Source organism: Cervus canadensis, chromosome 2 (genome assembly GCF_019320065.1).
Source record: "Cervus canadensis isolate Bull #8, Minnesota chromosome 2, ASM1932006v1, whole genome shotgun sequence".
NCBI lineage: Eukaryota > Metazoa > Chordata > Mammalia > Artiodactyla > Cervidae > Cervus > Cervus canadensis.
In genome coordinates, this window is record NC_057387.1 from 48,944,166 (window position 1) to 48,963,173 (window position 19,008).

Sequence of the window (19,008 nt, forward strand, 5' to 3'; positions counted from 1 at the left end):
TATGTTTTTTCCAGTAATCATGTACAGATATGAGAGCTGGACAATAAAAAAGGCTGATAGACAAAGAACTGATGCTTTTGAACTGTGGTGTTGGAGAAGATTCTTGACAGTCTCTTGGACAGCAAGGAGATCAAACCAGTCAGTCCTAAAGGAAATCAAGCCTGAATGTTCACTGGAAGGACTGATGCTGAAGCTGAAGCTCCAATACTTTGGCCGCCTGAAATAAAAATTGATGCTTTATTTTTATTTATTTAAGAGCTGACTCATTGGAGAAAAGGCTTATGCTGGGACAGACTGAAGGCAGGAGAAGGGGACGACAGAGGATGAGATGGTTGGATGGCATCACCGACTCAATGGACATGAGTTTGAACAAGCTCCAGGAGTTGATGATGGACAGGGAGCAAACGCCGGGAGAGGGCAAAGGACAGGGAAGCCTGTCATGCTGCAGTCCATGGGGTCACAAACAGTCAGACATGACTGAGTGACTGAACAACAAGAGGGGAAAGCAAAACATATTGTGTGATGATAATAATAATAAAAGATGTAGATAAAACCCAGAATCTGTCAGGAAATCCCCCTTTTGTTTTGGCATTAGAATGCCTTGTTATATCAAACAAGATGAAAGAGTCAAAAAGAAATGCATCTTCATTTCTGATGTGCTAGTATTAGAAGTGGGCCTCCCTGCTGGCTCAGTGGTAAAGAATCTGCCTGCAATGCAGGAGACATGGGTTCAATCCGTGGGTTGGGAAGATCCACTGCAGAAGGAAATAGCAACCCACTCCAGTATTCTTGCCTGGGAAATCCCGTTGACAGAAAAGCCTGGCAGGCTACAGTCCATGGGGTTACAAAAAAGTTGGACACAGCTTAGCAACTAAACAACAACAACAGCATTAGAAATAAAGGAGCTGATTAGGAATAAGCCTCCAATGACAAAATAGCAGCTCTGTGCAAGATGAGCCGGTAAGGAGTAGACCCTAGCTTACAACAGAAGTAAAGGGAACATACTGTAGGAGGAGAGAGCCTGATGATTGCTGGCACTGCTACAACGTACAGTCTACTTATTCGTAATGACAGTTTGAAACAAATTTGGCTATTTCTATTTGGTTCTCCCTTGAACATACCACTAAAGTTGATCAGCAGCAGTTGAGCCATATTATAAGAGGAGATATTTATCCATTACCTCCATCATAATGGAAGATGGAAAATTATAGGTAGTGGAATAGAGACCAACAGTTAAGCTACTACTTCTTTATTTATTAACCTCTTAATAAACAGACTCCACCTTTAAAAGCCTGTGTTTTGAAAGTTTAATCTGATCACTCATGAGTATTGAAAGTGTCTGCCTGCAATGCGGGAGACCCAGGTTGGATCCCTGGGTCGGGAAGATCCCCGGGAGAAGGAAATGGCAACCCACTCCAGTATTTTTGCTTGGAGAATCACACTGACGGAGGAGCCTGGTGGGCTACAGTCCACGGGGTCGGGGTCACAAAGAGTCGGACACGACTGAATGACTTGACTTTCACTTTAACTTATTCCCATAGCTAAACACAGAGGTTGTTTTGAGTGATAAAGAACAGGTAACAGTAGAGCAGCTCTGGTGGAAGATGTGCCCATATCCCAACCCCATGCCATGTATTCCCTAAGGGACTACCAGGAACTTTCCATTCCTATGGAAAAATCACTGATTTAAACAGTGGAAAAGAGCAGTCTGAATTAGTTCAAGAACACATACCAATGGGAAACTTTAAATTTCTTCAGTGACTGCAGGACTTTGAATTAAGAATCAACAAACATGTAACATATTTAGCATAGCACTTATTTGCCAAGGAACCCCTGGAAGAGATTTAATTTATCTGATCCTTTTCTTCTCATCTGTAATCTGTGAATACACCAGCTCTCTCAAAGACTGAATCTAAAAATTAAAGAGCATAGTAACTGTGGAAGTAACATGGAAAATACATGTTATTGTAAGGTATTATCACTGCTAAGGACACAATCTATTTGGAAAGAGGAACAAAGGTGTATGCAATTGGTATCAGATGGTAAAAACACTGTCACTAAATCTATAAGCAACTAAGACTTCTTCTAGGAAATTAGACAAAGTGTTTTCTGTAAATTACTTTCCCCTGCTGTCAAATAAGGTCCAATAATCATACACTTCTTTTGACGTCTATCTCACTAAGCAGAATCACATGGTTACCTCTCCATTTAAATTTTTAGTGACTTCACCTCTAATGAGAGTAGATAGTTTTTTAAAAAGATATCTAAAACATCTGAAACACAATCCCTGGACACGTTTCCAAAATTACACTAGAATGATGATTATCCCTAGAACTGACACACTTACAGAAATTCTGGCCTCTGCAAACATTATTTCTCTTCCAATACTCAGCAGACATTTTAAATTCACCATAAAGGAAGAGATCTTATTGGCAGGACACATATTTTTCAGGCTGTTTTTCAACAGTGATGATAGTGCTCGCTTCGGCAGCACATATACTAAAATTCAGCAGTGATGATAAAATTTCACTGACTGACTCAACTACACATTCTTTTTACCCACAGGCTAATAAACTATTTGCTTGGCATGTAAAATCTTCCATAATCAAAAACTACCTAGTGGTTGCCAGATCAAAACAGTAGGTGATAGAACTAAAACGTAACTCTCTAGAAACCCTGGTATGAAAGAAAAGAGGTTTAGGTTCTTCTGCATATGTTTCATTTCTATCAAATAAATGAAACATGAAAAGAGATAAAAACACATAACATATTCTTAAAAATAATGTTTTAATTTTCCACTTTTCAATAGAGTGAGAAATTACAAATGAGAGGCATTTGGGGATTGATTTTAGTAAGGAATCAGACAGCTGTAACCTACAAGGCTAAAGATTATAGACTAGTGTGAAAAACAGTGAGAGTTTATCAGTACTTTTCACACATCCACTGTTATGGAATCATCACTACCACCATTCCACATTCAAGTCTCTAGCCAAGACTGACTCAGTTGAGGAAGCATCAGCAGTGAGAATGATGAAAGCTGGGAGTTCTCCCTCAGAACTCCCAGGCAGTTTTCCTATTGAGAAAGCCCTCCCCACTACTATACACTCTAGATTCTCACAGTGATCATCTGTGACCAAAAAATATTCCATTTCACCATGTAAGGAAGTAGTTCATCTCTTAATAACTGTCTCAGCAGTTGATATAAACTGCCCCAATTTTGTAGATTCACCAATGCACTATCATAGGTCACTGAAATCCACACCTATGCAAATTATTCTTTAATAAAGAAACTACCTGTTACAGACTAAAAATCTATGTTCCCCCATACACCTAAATTCACATATTGGAGCCCTAACCCCCGTGTACCTATATGGATATAGGGCTTCTAAGGAAATGTGTGTGCGTGTGTTAGTGGCTCAGTTGTGTCCAATTCTTCCCAATACCAAGGACCACAGCCCACCAGGCTCCTCTGTCCATGGGATTTCACAGGCAAGAATACCAGAGTGGGTAGCCTCTCCCTTCTCCAGGGGATCTTCCAGACCCAGGGATCGAACCCGGTCTCCTGCATTGCAGGCAGACTCTTTACCATCTGAGCCACCAGGGAAGCTCTCTAGGGAAATAATTAAGGTTAAATGAGGTAATAAGGGTAGGGCCCTAGCCGATTTGATAGGATTAGTGTCCTTATAAGAAACACCAGAGAGTGAGCTCTCTCCCTCCACCTTCCTTTCCCCTCTGTGGTCCCCCAGCTCCATGCACTAAAAAAAGGGTCACTGGAGCATACAGCAGAAAGTGCCTATCCACATTCAAAGGACCTAAGGTAAGAGCTCTCAACCTTGCTGGCTGGTGCCTTATAGAACTGTGAGAGAACAAATTTCTGTTGCTTAAAGCAACCAGTTTGTGCTATTTTGTTACGGAAGTCTCAGAAGAGTAACACATTATCTCTATCACTAAAAGCTCTCAACTTCCTCTCATTTTCAGAAAGTGTACTTGTGGAATTCCATCACATGAAAAACATTTCATTGAACAGACAGAGTAATCAGATTCATGAAAAGCGCTCTGTATGATGTATTATTTGCAATCATTTGCAGTCAAGCTTCCTTGTAAAAATTATGCTTACCTTTGAAGAGTAATGTACTCCTGGGAGCTTTCAGCCCAACAGCCACTCAGCATTGCAGCAAAATAACTAGATCTGGCACTTAAAATGGCTCTAAAGGAAGAGGGGGAGAAAACACAGACAAACATTTACGCACAACTGCAAAATATAATTTTTTAATGAAATTTTTCATCTTTACCTCTTAAAACATGATAACAATTTACCTGTCATTTGTATTCACTGGTAGAATTTAATAAAAGAAGTTATAAACCTAAACTTATACCAAAGTATTTTGATTGCTTCATTAGAACATTAATTCCAGTGTTTTTTTTCATCTTTTTAATTTCTTCTCTCTTTTTTTTTTTTGGCTGCACCATGTGGCTTGCAGAAGCTCAGTTCCCTGACAAGGGACTGAAACTGGGCCATAGCAGTGAAAGCCCAGAATCCTAAACACTAGGCAACCAGGGAAATCCCATTTAATTTTTTCTCTTGAAAGCTCTTAAATTTTAATAACAATTTTCATCAGTGAGAGAATAACAGATCATTTACAAAGGCAGAAATAAAAAACAAATGATGTTAAGACCTTGCGGAAATATCAGTAAGAGACTAGAACTCTAAAAGTCCTGAGTACCAGTTTAAAACTCAGCATAATTATGCTCATGGATACCTTTCTCTTAAATTCGAAAAATTATAGGAAAAATATTTTGTTTTGAATGCCCATTCTATCTCCTCAAATAGAATGTTAATTCATCCATTATTTAACTCAACAAATACCTACTGACTTCTATTCTGTGCTAGGCACTACTCTAGGGACTATAACAGTAAATTAGATACAGCAAAAATGTGAATATTCTAGCAGGGGCTGGGATGGAAAAGGGGAAGGGGAGAAGAAGAATAAAGAGACACTTCTGGCAATGGCTTATTAGGTTGTCTCAGACTAACCTTCCTGCTAAATAGCTTGGAAAGATAAGGGGGAAAAATATATGCACACATACACACACGCACACACACACATATATCTGAAAGCAAAAGTAAGGTTGAGAAGCTAAGAAGCTGAATCTAGATTGCTTCTGGCAATCTTTACAGGCTTGGAGGCACAAAATTGGAATTTGGGATCCAGCAAAGAGGAGAGACATCACTTTGATGACAAAGGTTCACACAGTCAAAGCTATGATTTTCCCAGTAGTCATGTACAGATGTGAGAGCTGGACCATAAAGAAGGCTGAGTGCTGAAGAACTGATGCTTTTGAACTGTGGTGTTGGAGAAGACACTTGAAAGTCCCTTGGGCTGCAAGAAGATCAAACCAGTCAATCCTAAAGGAAATTAATCCTGACTATTCATTGGAAGGACTGATGCTGAAGCTGAAGCTCTAATACTCTGGCAGCCTGATGTGAAGAGCTGACTCACTGGCAGACTCTGATACTGGGAAAGACTGAGAGCAGGAGAAGAAGGGGGCAACAGAGGATGAGATGGTTTGATGGCATCACCAACACAATGGACATGAGTCTGAGCAAACTCTGGGAGATAGTGGAGGACAGAGGAGACTGGCATGCTGCAGTCCATGGGGTCACAAAGAGTCAGACAGGACCTCGTGACTGAACAACAGCAACAAAAAAGAGGAGAGACTTTGGTGGATGTCCCAGAATTTCAGTTGGACTCTAAAGGACTACATCTTTGAAAGAAGAAGGAACAGGAAATAGATAAGCCTTTTTTAGAACCGAAGCCCAGCTCTGAATGAGCTCAATCCCTGACTGGATTGAAGTGATCTATATCTAGCCTAAATATAGTGTGTGTGTCCTTAGCTGCTCAGTCGTGTCTGACTCTTTGTGACCCCAAGGGACTGTAGCCCACCAGGTTCCTCTGTCCATGGAATTTTCCAGGCAAGAATACTAGAGCAGGTTGCCATTTCCTCCTCCAGGGGAGCTTCTGAGCCAGGGGTTGAATCCGTGTCTCTCACGTCTCCTGCATTTGCAGGTGGATTCTGTACTACTAGCCACTAGGGAAGCTCACAGTGTAGTATATTACTCAGCAACAAAAACTGAATGAAATATGATATACATTATATCTAAGGATGAGGTTCAAAAACATTATCCTGAGCAAAAGAAGTTCAATAATATGTCTGAGATCATTTATGTGAAATTCTAGGACAGGTAAAATAAACTATAATTTAGAAAACACAACAATCAGAAAACAAAAGAAGTCCAATTAAAAATGGGCAAACGACATGAAGAGAAAACTCACCAAAGAAATACAGATGGAAAATAAGCATATGAAACTCAGTTTTGCCTGAGGATAGAGAGAGAGAGGGCTTCCCTGCTGGCTGAGTGGTAAAGAATTCGCCTACCAATGCAGGAGACATGGGTTCAATCCCTGGGTCGGGAAGATCTCCTGGAGAAGGAAATGGCAGCCCACTCCAGTATTCTTGCCTGGAGAATCCCATGGACAGAGGAGCCTGGTGGGCAGTGAGGTCCCAAAAGAGTGAGATACAACTTAGGAACTAAATAACAACAACAGAGAGAAGGACAGTACTAGTGGCAAATGGACACAGGAGAGATTTTTAGGTAATAAAAATTCTCTATATCTTGATTGTGGTGGGAGTTACACATGTTTATATATTTTTCAAAACTCATCAAATTAGACTCTCAGTTGTGTTCATTTGATTGTATATGAATTCTTTTTTGAGTTCATTTTTTAAAAATAGAGGATAATTACTTTACAATATTGTGATGTTTAGTCGCTCAGCTGTGTCTGATTCTTTGCGATCCCATGGACTGCAGCATGCCGGCCTCTCTGTCCCTCACCATCTCCCAAAGTTTGCCCAAGTTTGTGTCCATTGCATCAGTGATGCCATCCAGCCATCTCATCCTCTGACATTCTCTTCTCCTTCTGCCCTCAATCCTTCCCAGCAACAGGACTTTTCCAATGAGTCAGCTATTCACATCAGACAACCAAAAAACTGGAGTTTCAGCTTCAGCATCAGTCCTTTCAAGGAGTATTCGGGGTTGATCTCTCTTAAGATTGACTGGTTTGATCTCCTTGCTGTCTAAGGGACTTTCAGGAGTCTTCTCCAGCACCACAGTTTTTGAAGGCATCAATTCTTCAGTGCTCCAGCTTCTTTACAGTCCAGCTCTCACAACCACACATGACCACTGGGAAGACCATAGACTTGACTATACGGACTTTTGTTGGCGCAATAATGTCTCTGCTTTACAACACACTGTCTAGGTTTGTCATAGCTTTCCTGCCAAGGAGCAAATGTCTTTTGATTTCATGGCTGCAGTCACCATCTGCAGTAATTTTAGAGCCTAAAAAGAAGAAATCTGTTACTATTTCTTCCTTCTCCTCCTCTATTTGTCATGAAGCAATAAGGCCAGATGCCATGATTTTAGTTTTTTTTAATATTTAGTTTTAAGCCGACTCTTTCACTTTCCTCCTTCACCCTCATCAAGAGGCTTTTTAGTTCTTCTTCGCTTTCTGCCGTTAAGAGTGGTATCATCCACATATCTGAGGTTGTTGATGTTTCTCCCACCCACCTTGATTCCAGGTTGTAATTCATCCAGCCTGGCATTTCTCATGATGAGCTCAGCATATAGATTAAACAAACAGGGTGACAGCAGACAGCACTGTTGTACTACTTTCTCAATCTTGAACCAATCAGTTGCTCCATACAGAGTTCAATATTGTGATGGTTTTTGCCATATATCAACATGGAGCGATACTAGGTATACATATGTCACCTCCCTCTTCAGCCTCCCTCCCCTTCCGACTCCTCTAGGTTGTCACAGAGTATAAAGATTGAAGGCAGGAGGAGAAGGGGGCAACAAAGGATGAGATGGAGACATCAACGTTCTTCTCAGTAACTAACAGGACAAGTACACAAAAAAATCAGTGAAGAATATGGAAGACTTGAACTAAACGCTGCATGCTAGCCATTTCCATTTAAGTAAGACTAAGAGTGACTGAGGCTTAAACAATTACACTGTTCTTAAGAGAGAAACTTATGAAAACATTCCTATTTAATTGGATTCAAGCCTCAGTTTAAAAAAAAATATGTTGTAGATAGGTGTGTTAAAATCTTTAACAGATTTTTTATTTTCCAACACACCAAAAACTATTTTCTCCTTTTGACTAAATGTAATCTCCACTGACAAGGCTGCTTCTGGCTCTGCAGAGGTGCCCTAATTTCCCGCTTACTCTTGCTTTATAGTACATTGCTATTCAATACTTTTTGATGTTAGCTCAACCAGACTCACGACTCCAGGCATAATAATGGCCTGGATTACTCAGAGAAACTCTAAATAAAGAATTTTTCACTAGGACTGTTTTTTAAGTAGTCTTGCTCCAAGAATATATATGTGTGTGTGTGTGTGTGTGTGTGTATACATATATATTTTTTCCCCTATCAGTTCCGCATAACCGAATAAGGGTTAAACCCACATCAGTGAATCCAAACTTTTTGGAGCTGTCACTATCACCCATGACACTCTGCAAATATTTTAGAGAATGTAAACTTTAAAAATGGTAAGTCAGCTTTCTCTTGAGACATTCATCTTAATATACACTGACGACAGCTTTCATTGGATTAGCTAAGTTTAAAAAATGAGTTGTAAAAAATAGAGTGGATACCTTGCTATCTAGTACAATGAAGACTGATAGTTGTCTGGTTAATCAAAAAATTAGGAGAGAATTTTTAAAATCATTTGTCTATACCATAATCATTTTATTCTAACTTAGAAAATAAGTATGTATTCATTCACAAATCTTTGACCATAAAGCCAATCTTTTTTTTTTAGTGTGAATTCACTGATTGGAGCCTCCTATGTCTTGCAAAAACTACACCTATACACCTTGTCTATGATTTCTAATTCAAGCTTCTCTAAAATGAAGAAATTTAAAACTTGTATGAAGCAATCTGAAGTATAGAAGCATTTAAGATTTTTATAATTTCCCCTCAAGTTTTTGTATTGTTTCATCTAAACTGAATTCAATAACAATTTTTTAAATGCCTCTCCCTTATTAAGCTTTCCAAAACATTCACTTTAGTTTTCACTGGAACAACAATTCTTTTATATTTCATGTGTCATTGGTTTATATGATACTTCATTAAGTCATGCTATCAAAATAAGAAATTCAAATGGCATCAAACAGGTTTGGGAATAAACCCAAGCGACTCAAGAGACACAAACTCAATGATAGGAATGGAAATGTTACAGATTATACTAGAGAATGGCATTGTAGTCTTGAGAGTTCTGCCTACCATGTCAGCATGTTCTGCAGAGACCATGTGAAGAGCAGGTTTAGTCAAGTTCAGTTAAGGAGCTTCTACTCTAGGTGACTTCTTTCCTTTTAGGCATCCACTCTCTTTGGCTTTGGTTCCCCACTGCAGCCTCTCTCAAAGGCCCATGGTACTAAAGAATCTCACCTCTTTTCTCTCTATTGTTCCCACATCTAATTTATTATTTTAAACCTTTTAAGAGGATAGGGTTGACCATTTATCATTAATAAAGTAATTAATATTGAGAGATTCATAACCCACTTTACTGTATGATAATTTGGAATTTTATTATAATTATTTCTTTAATGCTCCCTGGCAATCCTAGTAAGGGAGGGAACAGCAAACTTTTTCTGCAAAGGGCCGGATAGTAAATAAAAATTTAAGTATATTAGGTTTTTCAGGTCCCTTTTGCATATTATTCTTTAGGGTGGGCCACAGTTTGCCAACCTCCAGACAGACAACAAAATGCCTGCCTCCCAGATATCTAATACATACTTTTAGCAACTAATGTTTACTGAATGCTTCAATGTGCCACAGTACCATGCTAAGTACTTTATGTACATTACCTGATTCAATCCTCACTGCCATCCTATGCTATAATTACTATCATTATTTCTTTTACAGATAAAGAATTTGAGACTTGGAGAGATTAAGTAACTTCTCAACAATTAATAAATGGTGCAATCAAAACTCAGAAAGATTAACTTCTGAACTACTAAAGTGTATACTTCTGAAAAAAGTTTTCAGCTGATGTACTCAAGAATATGGGCTTCCTTGTGGCTCAGTGGTAAAGAATCCACCTGCCAATGCAGGAGACTCAGGTTTGATCCCTGGGTCAGGAAGATCCCTTGGGGAAGGATACGGCAACCCACTCCAGTATTCTTGCCTGGGAAATTCCAAGGACAGAGGACCCTGGTGGGCTACAGTCCATGGGGTCGCAAAAGAGTCAGACACAACTTAGTGACTAAACAACTCAGGATTATATAGCTAATTAGTCAGACTAGGGTTCCAAGTGGCGCTAGTAGTAAAGAACCCACCTGCCAGTGCAGAAAACATAAAGAGATGAGGGTTTGATCCCTGCGTTGGGAAGATCCCCTGGAAGAGGCAATGGCAACCCACTCCAATATTCTTGCCTGGAGAATCCGTTGGACAGAGGAGCCCAGTGGGTTACAGACCACAGGGTCGCAAACAGTCGGACAGGATTGAAGCAACTTAGCATGCACACACAGGTCTATAATAATTAATACTGCATAGACTAAGGGTCCTAAAAGATGATGCTATTACATTGTTGCACTCAATATGTCAGCAAATTTGGAAAACTCAGCAGTGGCCACAGGACTGGAAAAAGTCAGTCTTCATTCTAATCCCAAAGAAGGGCAATGCCAAGGAATGTTCAAACTACCACATGATTGCACTCATCTCATACACCAGCAAAGTAATGCTCAAAATTCTCCAAGCCAGGTTTCAACAGTATATGAATTGTGAACTTCCAGATGTTCAAGATGGATTTAGAAAAGGCAGAGGAACCAGAGATCAAATTGCCAACATCTGTTGGATCACTGAAAAAACAAAAGAGTTCCAGAAAAACATCTACTTCTGCTTTATTGATTACGCCAAAGCCTTTGACTGTGTGGATCACAACAAACTGTGGAAAATTCTTCAAGAGATGGGAATACCAGACCACCTGACCTGCCTCTTGAGAAATCTGTATGCAGGTCGAGAACCAACAGTTAGAACTGGACATGAAACAACAGACTGGTTCCAAATCGGGAAAGGAGTATGTCAAGGCTGTATATTGTCACCCTGCTTATTTAACTTATATGCAGAGTACATCATGCGAAATGCCAGGCTGGATGAAGCACAAGCTGGAATCAAGATTGCCGGGAGAAATATCAATAACTTCAGATATGCAGATGACACCACCCTTATGGCAGAAAGTGAAGAGGAACTAAAGAGCCTCTTGATGAAAGTGAAAGAGGAGAGTGAAAAAGCGGGCTTAAAACTCAACATTCAAAAACCCAAGATCATGACATCCGGTCCCATCATTTCATGGCAAATAGATGGAGAAACAATGGAAACAGTGACAGACTTTATTTTCTTGGGCTCCAAACTCACTGTAGATGGTGACTGCAGCCATGAAATTAAAAGACGCTTGCTCCTTGGAAAAAAAGCTATGACCAACCTTATTAAAAAGCAGAGACATTACTTTGCCAAAAAGGTCTGTCTAGTCAAAGGTATGGTTTTTCCAGTACTCATGTATGGATGAGAGAGTTGGACTATAAAGAAAGCTGAGTGCCAAAGAATTGATGCTTTTGAACGGTAGTGTTCGAGAAGACTCTTGAGATTCCCTTGGACAGCAAGGAGATCAGACCAGTCAATCCTAAAGGAAACAGTCCTGAATATTCATTGGAAGAACTGATGCTGAAGCTGAAACTCCAATACTTTGGCCACCTGATGTGAAGAACTGACTCACTGGAAAAGACCCTGATGCTGGGAAAGATTGAAGGCAGGAGGAGAAGGAGATGACAGCGATTGAGGTGGTTGGATGGCATCACCGACTCAATGGACATGAGCTTGAGCAAGCTCTGGGAGTTACGATGGACAGAGAAGCCTGGCATGCTACAGTCCATGGGGTTGCAAAAAGTTGGACACGACTGAGTGACGCTAGTGTCCAGAACTGACTGAAGGACACTGATCTCCTAACTCAGTGCTGACTTATTAAATTGTAGTTTCAGACAATCTGCATTAAAAACAATAAAAAAAATTTTATTTACTTTTGGCTGTCCTTAGGTCTTAGTTGCTGCACAGGCTTTTCTCTAGGTGTGGTGAGCAGGCTACTCTCCAGTTGCAGTGTGCTGGCTTCTCATTGTGGTGGCTTCTCTTGTGGAGCATGGGCTCTCGGACACAGGGATTTCAGTAGTTGCAGCACACGGGCTCAGTAGTTGCGGCTCCAGGCACTAGAGCACAAGCTCAACAATTGTGGTGTATGGGCTCAGCTGCTCCATGGCATGTGGGATCTTCCTGGACCAAGGATTGAACCCGTGTCCCCTGCATTGGCAGGTGGAGCCTTCAACACTGACCCACCAGAGAAGCCCTAGAGAATCTACATTTTAAAGGGAAATTTGACGGCATCTTAACCCCATGAATGAAAGTCTGATGGTACAATATCAGGCACTGAAGAAAAAAATAAAAAAGGTATTTGGAAGGGATATAGGATCTTAAGTGTTAGAAAGCTAAAATTAGGAATCACTGCCCTGCTTTTTCAATAAAGTAATATAAGAGAATCTTAATTATGGAATACTGAAGTACAACAATTAGTTTAAAAAACATAGATTAAATTTCATTAAGAAAATAACAGGATAATAATTAACACTATAAAATGAGAGATCAGGTAGATACTTTGAGGTAGGCTAAAGAAGACAGGAGGAAATACAAGTAGAGAGAAACGCTGAGTATACAGATGGTGTTCATCTGGGGATTGAGAGCAATTCAGGCAGAAAAGTGATGTAACAGAGATCCACAACAGGAGTGATGTGTTGTAGTACTCCAGGAAGCAACACTCAGAAAAGCAGTAACTAACAAATGGGATCCATGAACTCTAATGAGTCCTTTTACTATAACCTCTCTGCCTGCAAATAAACAGAGCTCTCTTTTTCTCCTTTGAGCAGCAAGAACTAAGACAGGGGAAGGGTGGAGAAGTAACACTGTGGTGAGGGTCAGGCCTGTGTAAAGACAGAACAGTGTAGGAAGCCTACTGCTACCCCTTTGCACCTTGGATTGGGGAGAAATGCAAGTGATTCAAATCACCTTTCTCTGCATGTCCCACATAAATAAAGGACACTCAAGCTGTTGCTACCATCTACACAAAAGCTCATATCAAAGGCCTATTACCTGGATGATGACAGCAAACACTTACATGGTGCTTACTACGTGCCAGGCATTGTTCAAAGTACTTTAAACGCTTTTAGTAATTTAATCACCATAATAACCCTCTATCCTGTTGTTGTTTAGTTGCTAAGTCATGTCCGACTCTTTTGTGACCCCATGGACTGTAGCCCACCAGGGTCCTCTGTCCATGGGATGTCCCAAGCAAGAATACTGGAGTGGGTTGCCGTTTCCTTCTCTAGGGGATCTTTCTGATCCAGAGATAGAACCTGAGTCTCCTGCACTGGCAGGCAGATTCTTTACCACTGAGCCACCAGGGAAACGCAGTAATAACTCTCTAAGATGGGTACTAATATAATCTCCATCTTTGCTGAGGATGCTAAAACACAGAATTATTAAATAACTTTCCCAAACTCATACAGCTAAAGATGGTGAAGCTGGAATTCAAACCCAGGCAGACAGGTTCCAACACAGTCCACACACTCTTAATTACCCAGTTATAAATGACTTCTTCAGCTTAGTTGTGCCACCACAAGCAAGTGACTGGCATCAGATCATCTTGCAGCAAATAAAGGACTCCAGGTATTGGGCTGTGGATCAAGCGAAAGTCTGAAATGTTGTGAGAATTACTAAAATGGTGACACAGAGTCATGAAGTGAGCCAACGCTGTGGGAAAATAGTGCTCACAGCCTTGCTCGATGCAGACCTGCCACATATCTTCAAGTTGTAAAAAATGCAATTATCTGCAAAGTGCAATAAAGGAAAACGAAGTATGCCTGTGTTTTCTGAACTATTGACATGATAATCTTTGAACTGAATAATAAAATTGTAGGTACAAACAGAAAAACGTTCAAGTTTGGAATAGGAAGGTAACCTTGGGATTTAGAATCTGCCACTTTAACTCATATAAGGGTACCGACAAAGTAAGAAAACTTAAGCCAGATCTTCCTCAAACCTATCCTCAGGAAATTGCCTTTCTAGTTAATATAAATTTCTTTTTTATCGCTAGGTGAACAAAATAAGGCAGAAAGGTAGCAAGAGCTGTCCTAAAATACAAAGCTAATATTCTAGATCCAGCTCTTAAAACAGTCCAGTGTCAGGCAGTACACAGGAAGAAGCCAAATACAGACACTGTTGGAAAACACACGGCAAATGGTCACAGAGTCCTGCTTTCCCTGTATGACAACAACAGTCCTAGGGCTCCATAAATTTCAAGAAAAATCTGGCATAAAATAAACTCAAAGCAAATTCATTTTAAAAGTAAAATTGTGTTGTCCCCTCACACTAACCAAGAAGAAAGAAAGGCACGCACACATACCATTTGGGAATATGTATATTTATATCCCCAAATATGGAAAATACAGATCCATAATATGGAAAATATATAAATAAATCTCTATCACACTCTGTGTTTTACTATACATAATGGGGATTTCATAAAAAATAGGAAAATGTGTATATATATTTACAAAACATATGTTCTCAGAAAGAAAAGTTCAAATTCTGAATGGCAGTCAGATGGAGACTGGCAGTCTTAAGAGTTCAGCAAGGTACTTCAGTCAATTAAGTAGCAAAACCAGTATGAGAATACAAAACATTGCTACTGTTTGGCTTGGATTTCTATAACCTAAACCCACTGCTAACTTCATTAAAGGCTGTGCACCCTTGAACCTACAAGACTGCTTCTAGCCTCTGCAAAAATAGTCTGCTTCTTCCTCTTCCGCAGTACCAGAATAACTTAACATTCTATTTGAAACACAAAGAGGCAGGGAGGATAACTCTGGGTTCCTCAGCTTTCCAATTCTAGTCTGTTGTGAGGCCCAGCTGTACCTCTCTCCCTTGTGCTCCAGGAAAAAAAAAATCTCTATTTCTTATAACATCTTTTCTTTCTTTAAGCAGATTTTAGTTACTTACAAAAAAAGAGCCTGACCTAAACAGGCAGCAGGCTTTAATTTAAACTCTAAAAGCCTGGAATGCCTAAGCAACCCAATTCTACAGCAGAATAATGGTTTTTAAAAAGTACACTGAAAAATTAAACCTCCTAATCAATGCTATTCATGAGAATCATCTATTGAGAATTAAAGACTTTGAGCCAAAATGCATTCAGAGAAAATACATGTCATTCATGTAGAAATAATCATTTTCAATACCATAATGACTATGACATTAAAAACTGCGTTTAATGACATTTTCAGTGGCTTTCAAATCTATTTTAGGCAACAGTATATTTTCTTCTAATGAAATCTTAGGTTCATGCCCAATGCACAGCGCAGATCTGCTCTAGCTGAGCATGTGCACATGTCTCAGTGGGTCATCTGTGCATGTGTGAAACTGCAGACAGAAAATCCTGTCTATGGTCCAAACTCTTCCCGTCAGAGACCTCCTGAGGCATCACCGTGGAACCTCTGCAGCCTATGTGAATCAGATCTTGAAAACCACTGTGCTAGAAAAAGACAGCCACCCTTTGACACTTTTCTGTCACAACCAGAACACCAATTAATCACATGCCTATTTACCTGTGAGCTTTAAAACTTTTTCCATCAACATAAATATCAATATCTGGGCAACAGTGTTGCACATAAAGCTTCAATAAATCTTCTCCTAATTCAGATGCAGGTTCCAAGTCATAAATATCTTTAAAAGAGAAAAACAAGACAAAAAATAGTTTCTTTAATAGTATATATATTTCAAAATTTTGTATTCTTGTTGTTGCTCAGTCACTCAGTTGTGTCCAACTCTTTGCAACCCCATGGACTGTGCAGCACACCAGGCTGTCCTTCACTATCTCCCGGAGTTAGCTCAAACTCATGTCCATTGTATTCTAATACTAGCAAAATGTTTTTCCACATGGTTATCCTGATTAGTTACTGAAACAAAATAACAGTGACTGAAATATTTAAGTGGTAAATTCAAAGTAAAATGAAACTTTAAAATCATCAATTCTTTCTGCTCTGAAATACATATTTCTACTTATACTTAAATATAGATATACCTTTAAATATAGATACACATTTAAATATTGTAATATTATTACAAATTATACACCAAAATTGAAGCCACTTCACAAACATCTGACTTAAAAAGTTAAAAAATTTCCCAAGTTTGATATTCTTTTTCATCACTTAGTTTCTTCCTGTTTCTGTTCATGGATTTACGGCTAGGACGATCTGTGAACCAACAGAAATTCAACTAAAATCAATGGGACTTATAGAGTACTTATTATGAGCCTAGTACTGTATACAGTATAGAGAGTTATAGAAAATATTTTAAGAACTACCTCTACTTTAAAAGATTCACAATTTAGGCACTGGGAAGTGAAATATAAAACATGTATATATATTAAAAAAAGAAAAAGACTACATTGTATATTATAGCTCTATCAGTCTGGAAATTTTTGTTAGTATAACTGGTGAGGATGGGTCCCTGGGAACAGATTCCCAGTAACCAATTTACAGATTTATATATTTAGAAACCATAATGCTAATGAGGTGACTCTGGGTTAAGGCCCCTAAAGGGCTTCAGGATGGGGGCTGGTCACCAGAAAGGACAAATACGTCATTAGAGAGGGGGAAGTTTCAGGCCCTTCCCCCTACCTCTAGGGAGGGAAAGGGGGCTATAGACTGCATTATAAAAATTCTTGAACAATAAGATTCAGAAAACTACTGGGTTGGTGAACACACTGACTTTTGAAGCGATGGCACACCCTGAGAAGGCATGGATATCTGTCCTGTGTACCTTCCCTTCTCCACCCAACCCGCATACCTAGCCCTGCATCTTTTTCATTTGGCTGTTCCTAAATTATATCTTTTATAATAAATAGGTAAATATAAGTGAAATGTTCCTGAGTTCTGTGAGTCATTCTAGCAAATTATTGAACTTTGGAGGAGGGTGGTCATGAGAACTCTGGAATTTGTAGTCGCTGGGCACAAGCGTGGGTAGTACTGGGGATATGTCACCCCAAAACATGCCACTCTGGCATGAGGATTATTTTGAGCTAAAGGTACTTGAGAAGGAGCAGATGCAGGGAAAGCTATTTACATCCCCCAACTGCCTAAAAATAAAAGTAAAAAATTTCCCTTTTGTAAAGGAAATTTCCATGTGCAAAGCTTTCTCCTTCTTAAGAAACTATTCTCTTCACTTGACTATTATCTGTGTAACAAGACAATCCTTATTCACCATACATTTTATCCCCTCACCTTCCCATAACTTGCCTCTACCATCTAGTAGCTCAGAATGCCTTTCTTTCACTTAGCCTAAGATGATATTTTGTTGTTTAGTCGATAAATTGCATCCAATTCTTTTTGTAACCCCATGGACTTTAGCCCACCAGGCTCCTTTGTCCATGGGATTTCCAGGATAAGAATACTGGAGTGGGTTGCAATTTCCTTCTCCAGGGGATCTTCCTGACTCTGGGATCGAACCCACGTCTCCTGCATTGCAGGTGGTTCATGCAGTAGGATTCTTCACTGCTGGGCCACCAGGGAAGGTCAAGATGATATATCATCCTCGATTATCTAGCCATCTTTTTGAATCTCCTTTTTTTTGGTGAAACTCCTGGTGCAAAAATAAGTGATGAAAACCATTTTCTCCCCCCTCCTGTTAACCTTATTTCAATTTAATTCTTAGGCCAGTCACAGAACCTAAGAGGGTAGAAAGAACTCTTTCCTCCCCAACAGTAGCCTAGGCACCCGACTTGCATTTAACATCTGAAGTGGGGAGAATATTACAGGACTAGGCCCTTAACCTGTGGGATTTATCTGTTGCTAACTCTGGATAGTTACCGTTAGAATAACTGTTGGATGCCCAGCTGGTGTTAGGAGAATTGGTTATGTGTGGGGAAAAAAAAAAACCACACACATTTGGAGTCAGAAGTGGTACCCAGAAAAGGAAAACAACAACACACAATTAGAGAAACCCAAAACTGTTCCTCAATCTGAAGTCATCATTCCATTCTACCTTAAACTTGCTCAGTTCATACTCTTTAAGCCTGCAAAATAGTACCACTTAAATGCCTTAAAAGAGCTTATGAATAAGGCCACCATATCTCTTGGTTTGCCTGGGGCAGTCCAGTTAATGCCTGTTGCCCCAGAATAATATTCAAGAGCAATGATAATTTTTATTTTTTACTCTTTCAAAAGAATCTTTGTTTGGACCACAAAATATAAAGTCATCCTTTATGTAATAAGGCTCTTCATTGTCTGTCTTCTGCTTACATATCCAGGCTCATCCCTTACTGTGACCATTCTTCTCCCCTCCTTCACCCTACACCCACAACAAACCACGTGTGGTGTTCCAAATTTGCTATGTGCCTGGTTCCTTGCCTCCAGGAGTGCTGTTTCCTTTGCCTGGAATACTTCTTCCCTAAACTCTCTATATCTGGTCAACATCTGCTTTTTCTTCAGGATTCAGTTCAGATATTATTCCTTCCATGCAGCTTTCTCTGAAGGCCTATTATTCCTTCCATGTAGTTTTTTCTTAAGGCCTAAGTCTAGGTTAATGTGCCCTGTTTGAGTCCTTAACACACTTGGTACATAACCAACCTGATTATACCTCCTACTAAACTGCAGGACAGTAACACTATCTGTTTTGTTCAATATAAAATCTTCAAAAGTTGGTATTTGAATAATGTGATGATTAGAATGGCATTGCAGGAACAAATAGCAAGTACAAAAGCACAGAAGTGACAAAATACAGTTGTTTCAGATGAAATGCCAAGTCAGTGAGAGCAGAGCTCAGCGGGTGTGAGCGGCTGTG

The 19,008-nt window shown here is 39.6% G+C and overlaps 1 protein-coding gene across 6 annotated transcripts in view; it reads right to left on the reverse strand.

Moving 5' to 3' along the window:
• Positions 1–19,008, reverse strand: part of BTBD8 (BTB domain containing 8) — an 89,672-nt gene that overhangs the window by 43,942 nt on the left and 26,722 nt on the right. For 5 of the 6 annotated variants that reach the window (XM_043460665.1, XM_043460664.1, XM_043460668.1 and 2 more), the window contains 2 exons: positions 15,771–15,888; positions 4,118–4,207 (listed from right to left, as the gene is read on the reverse strand). In XM_043460665.1, the coding sequence (XP_043316600.1) occupies positions 4,118–4,207; positions 15,771–15,888 (208 nt within the window). Of the gene's footprint in view, positions 1–4,117; positions 4,208–15,770; positions 15,889–19,008 lie in introns of those variants that run through there. The other variant, XM_043460669.1, reaches the window with a different exon arrangement.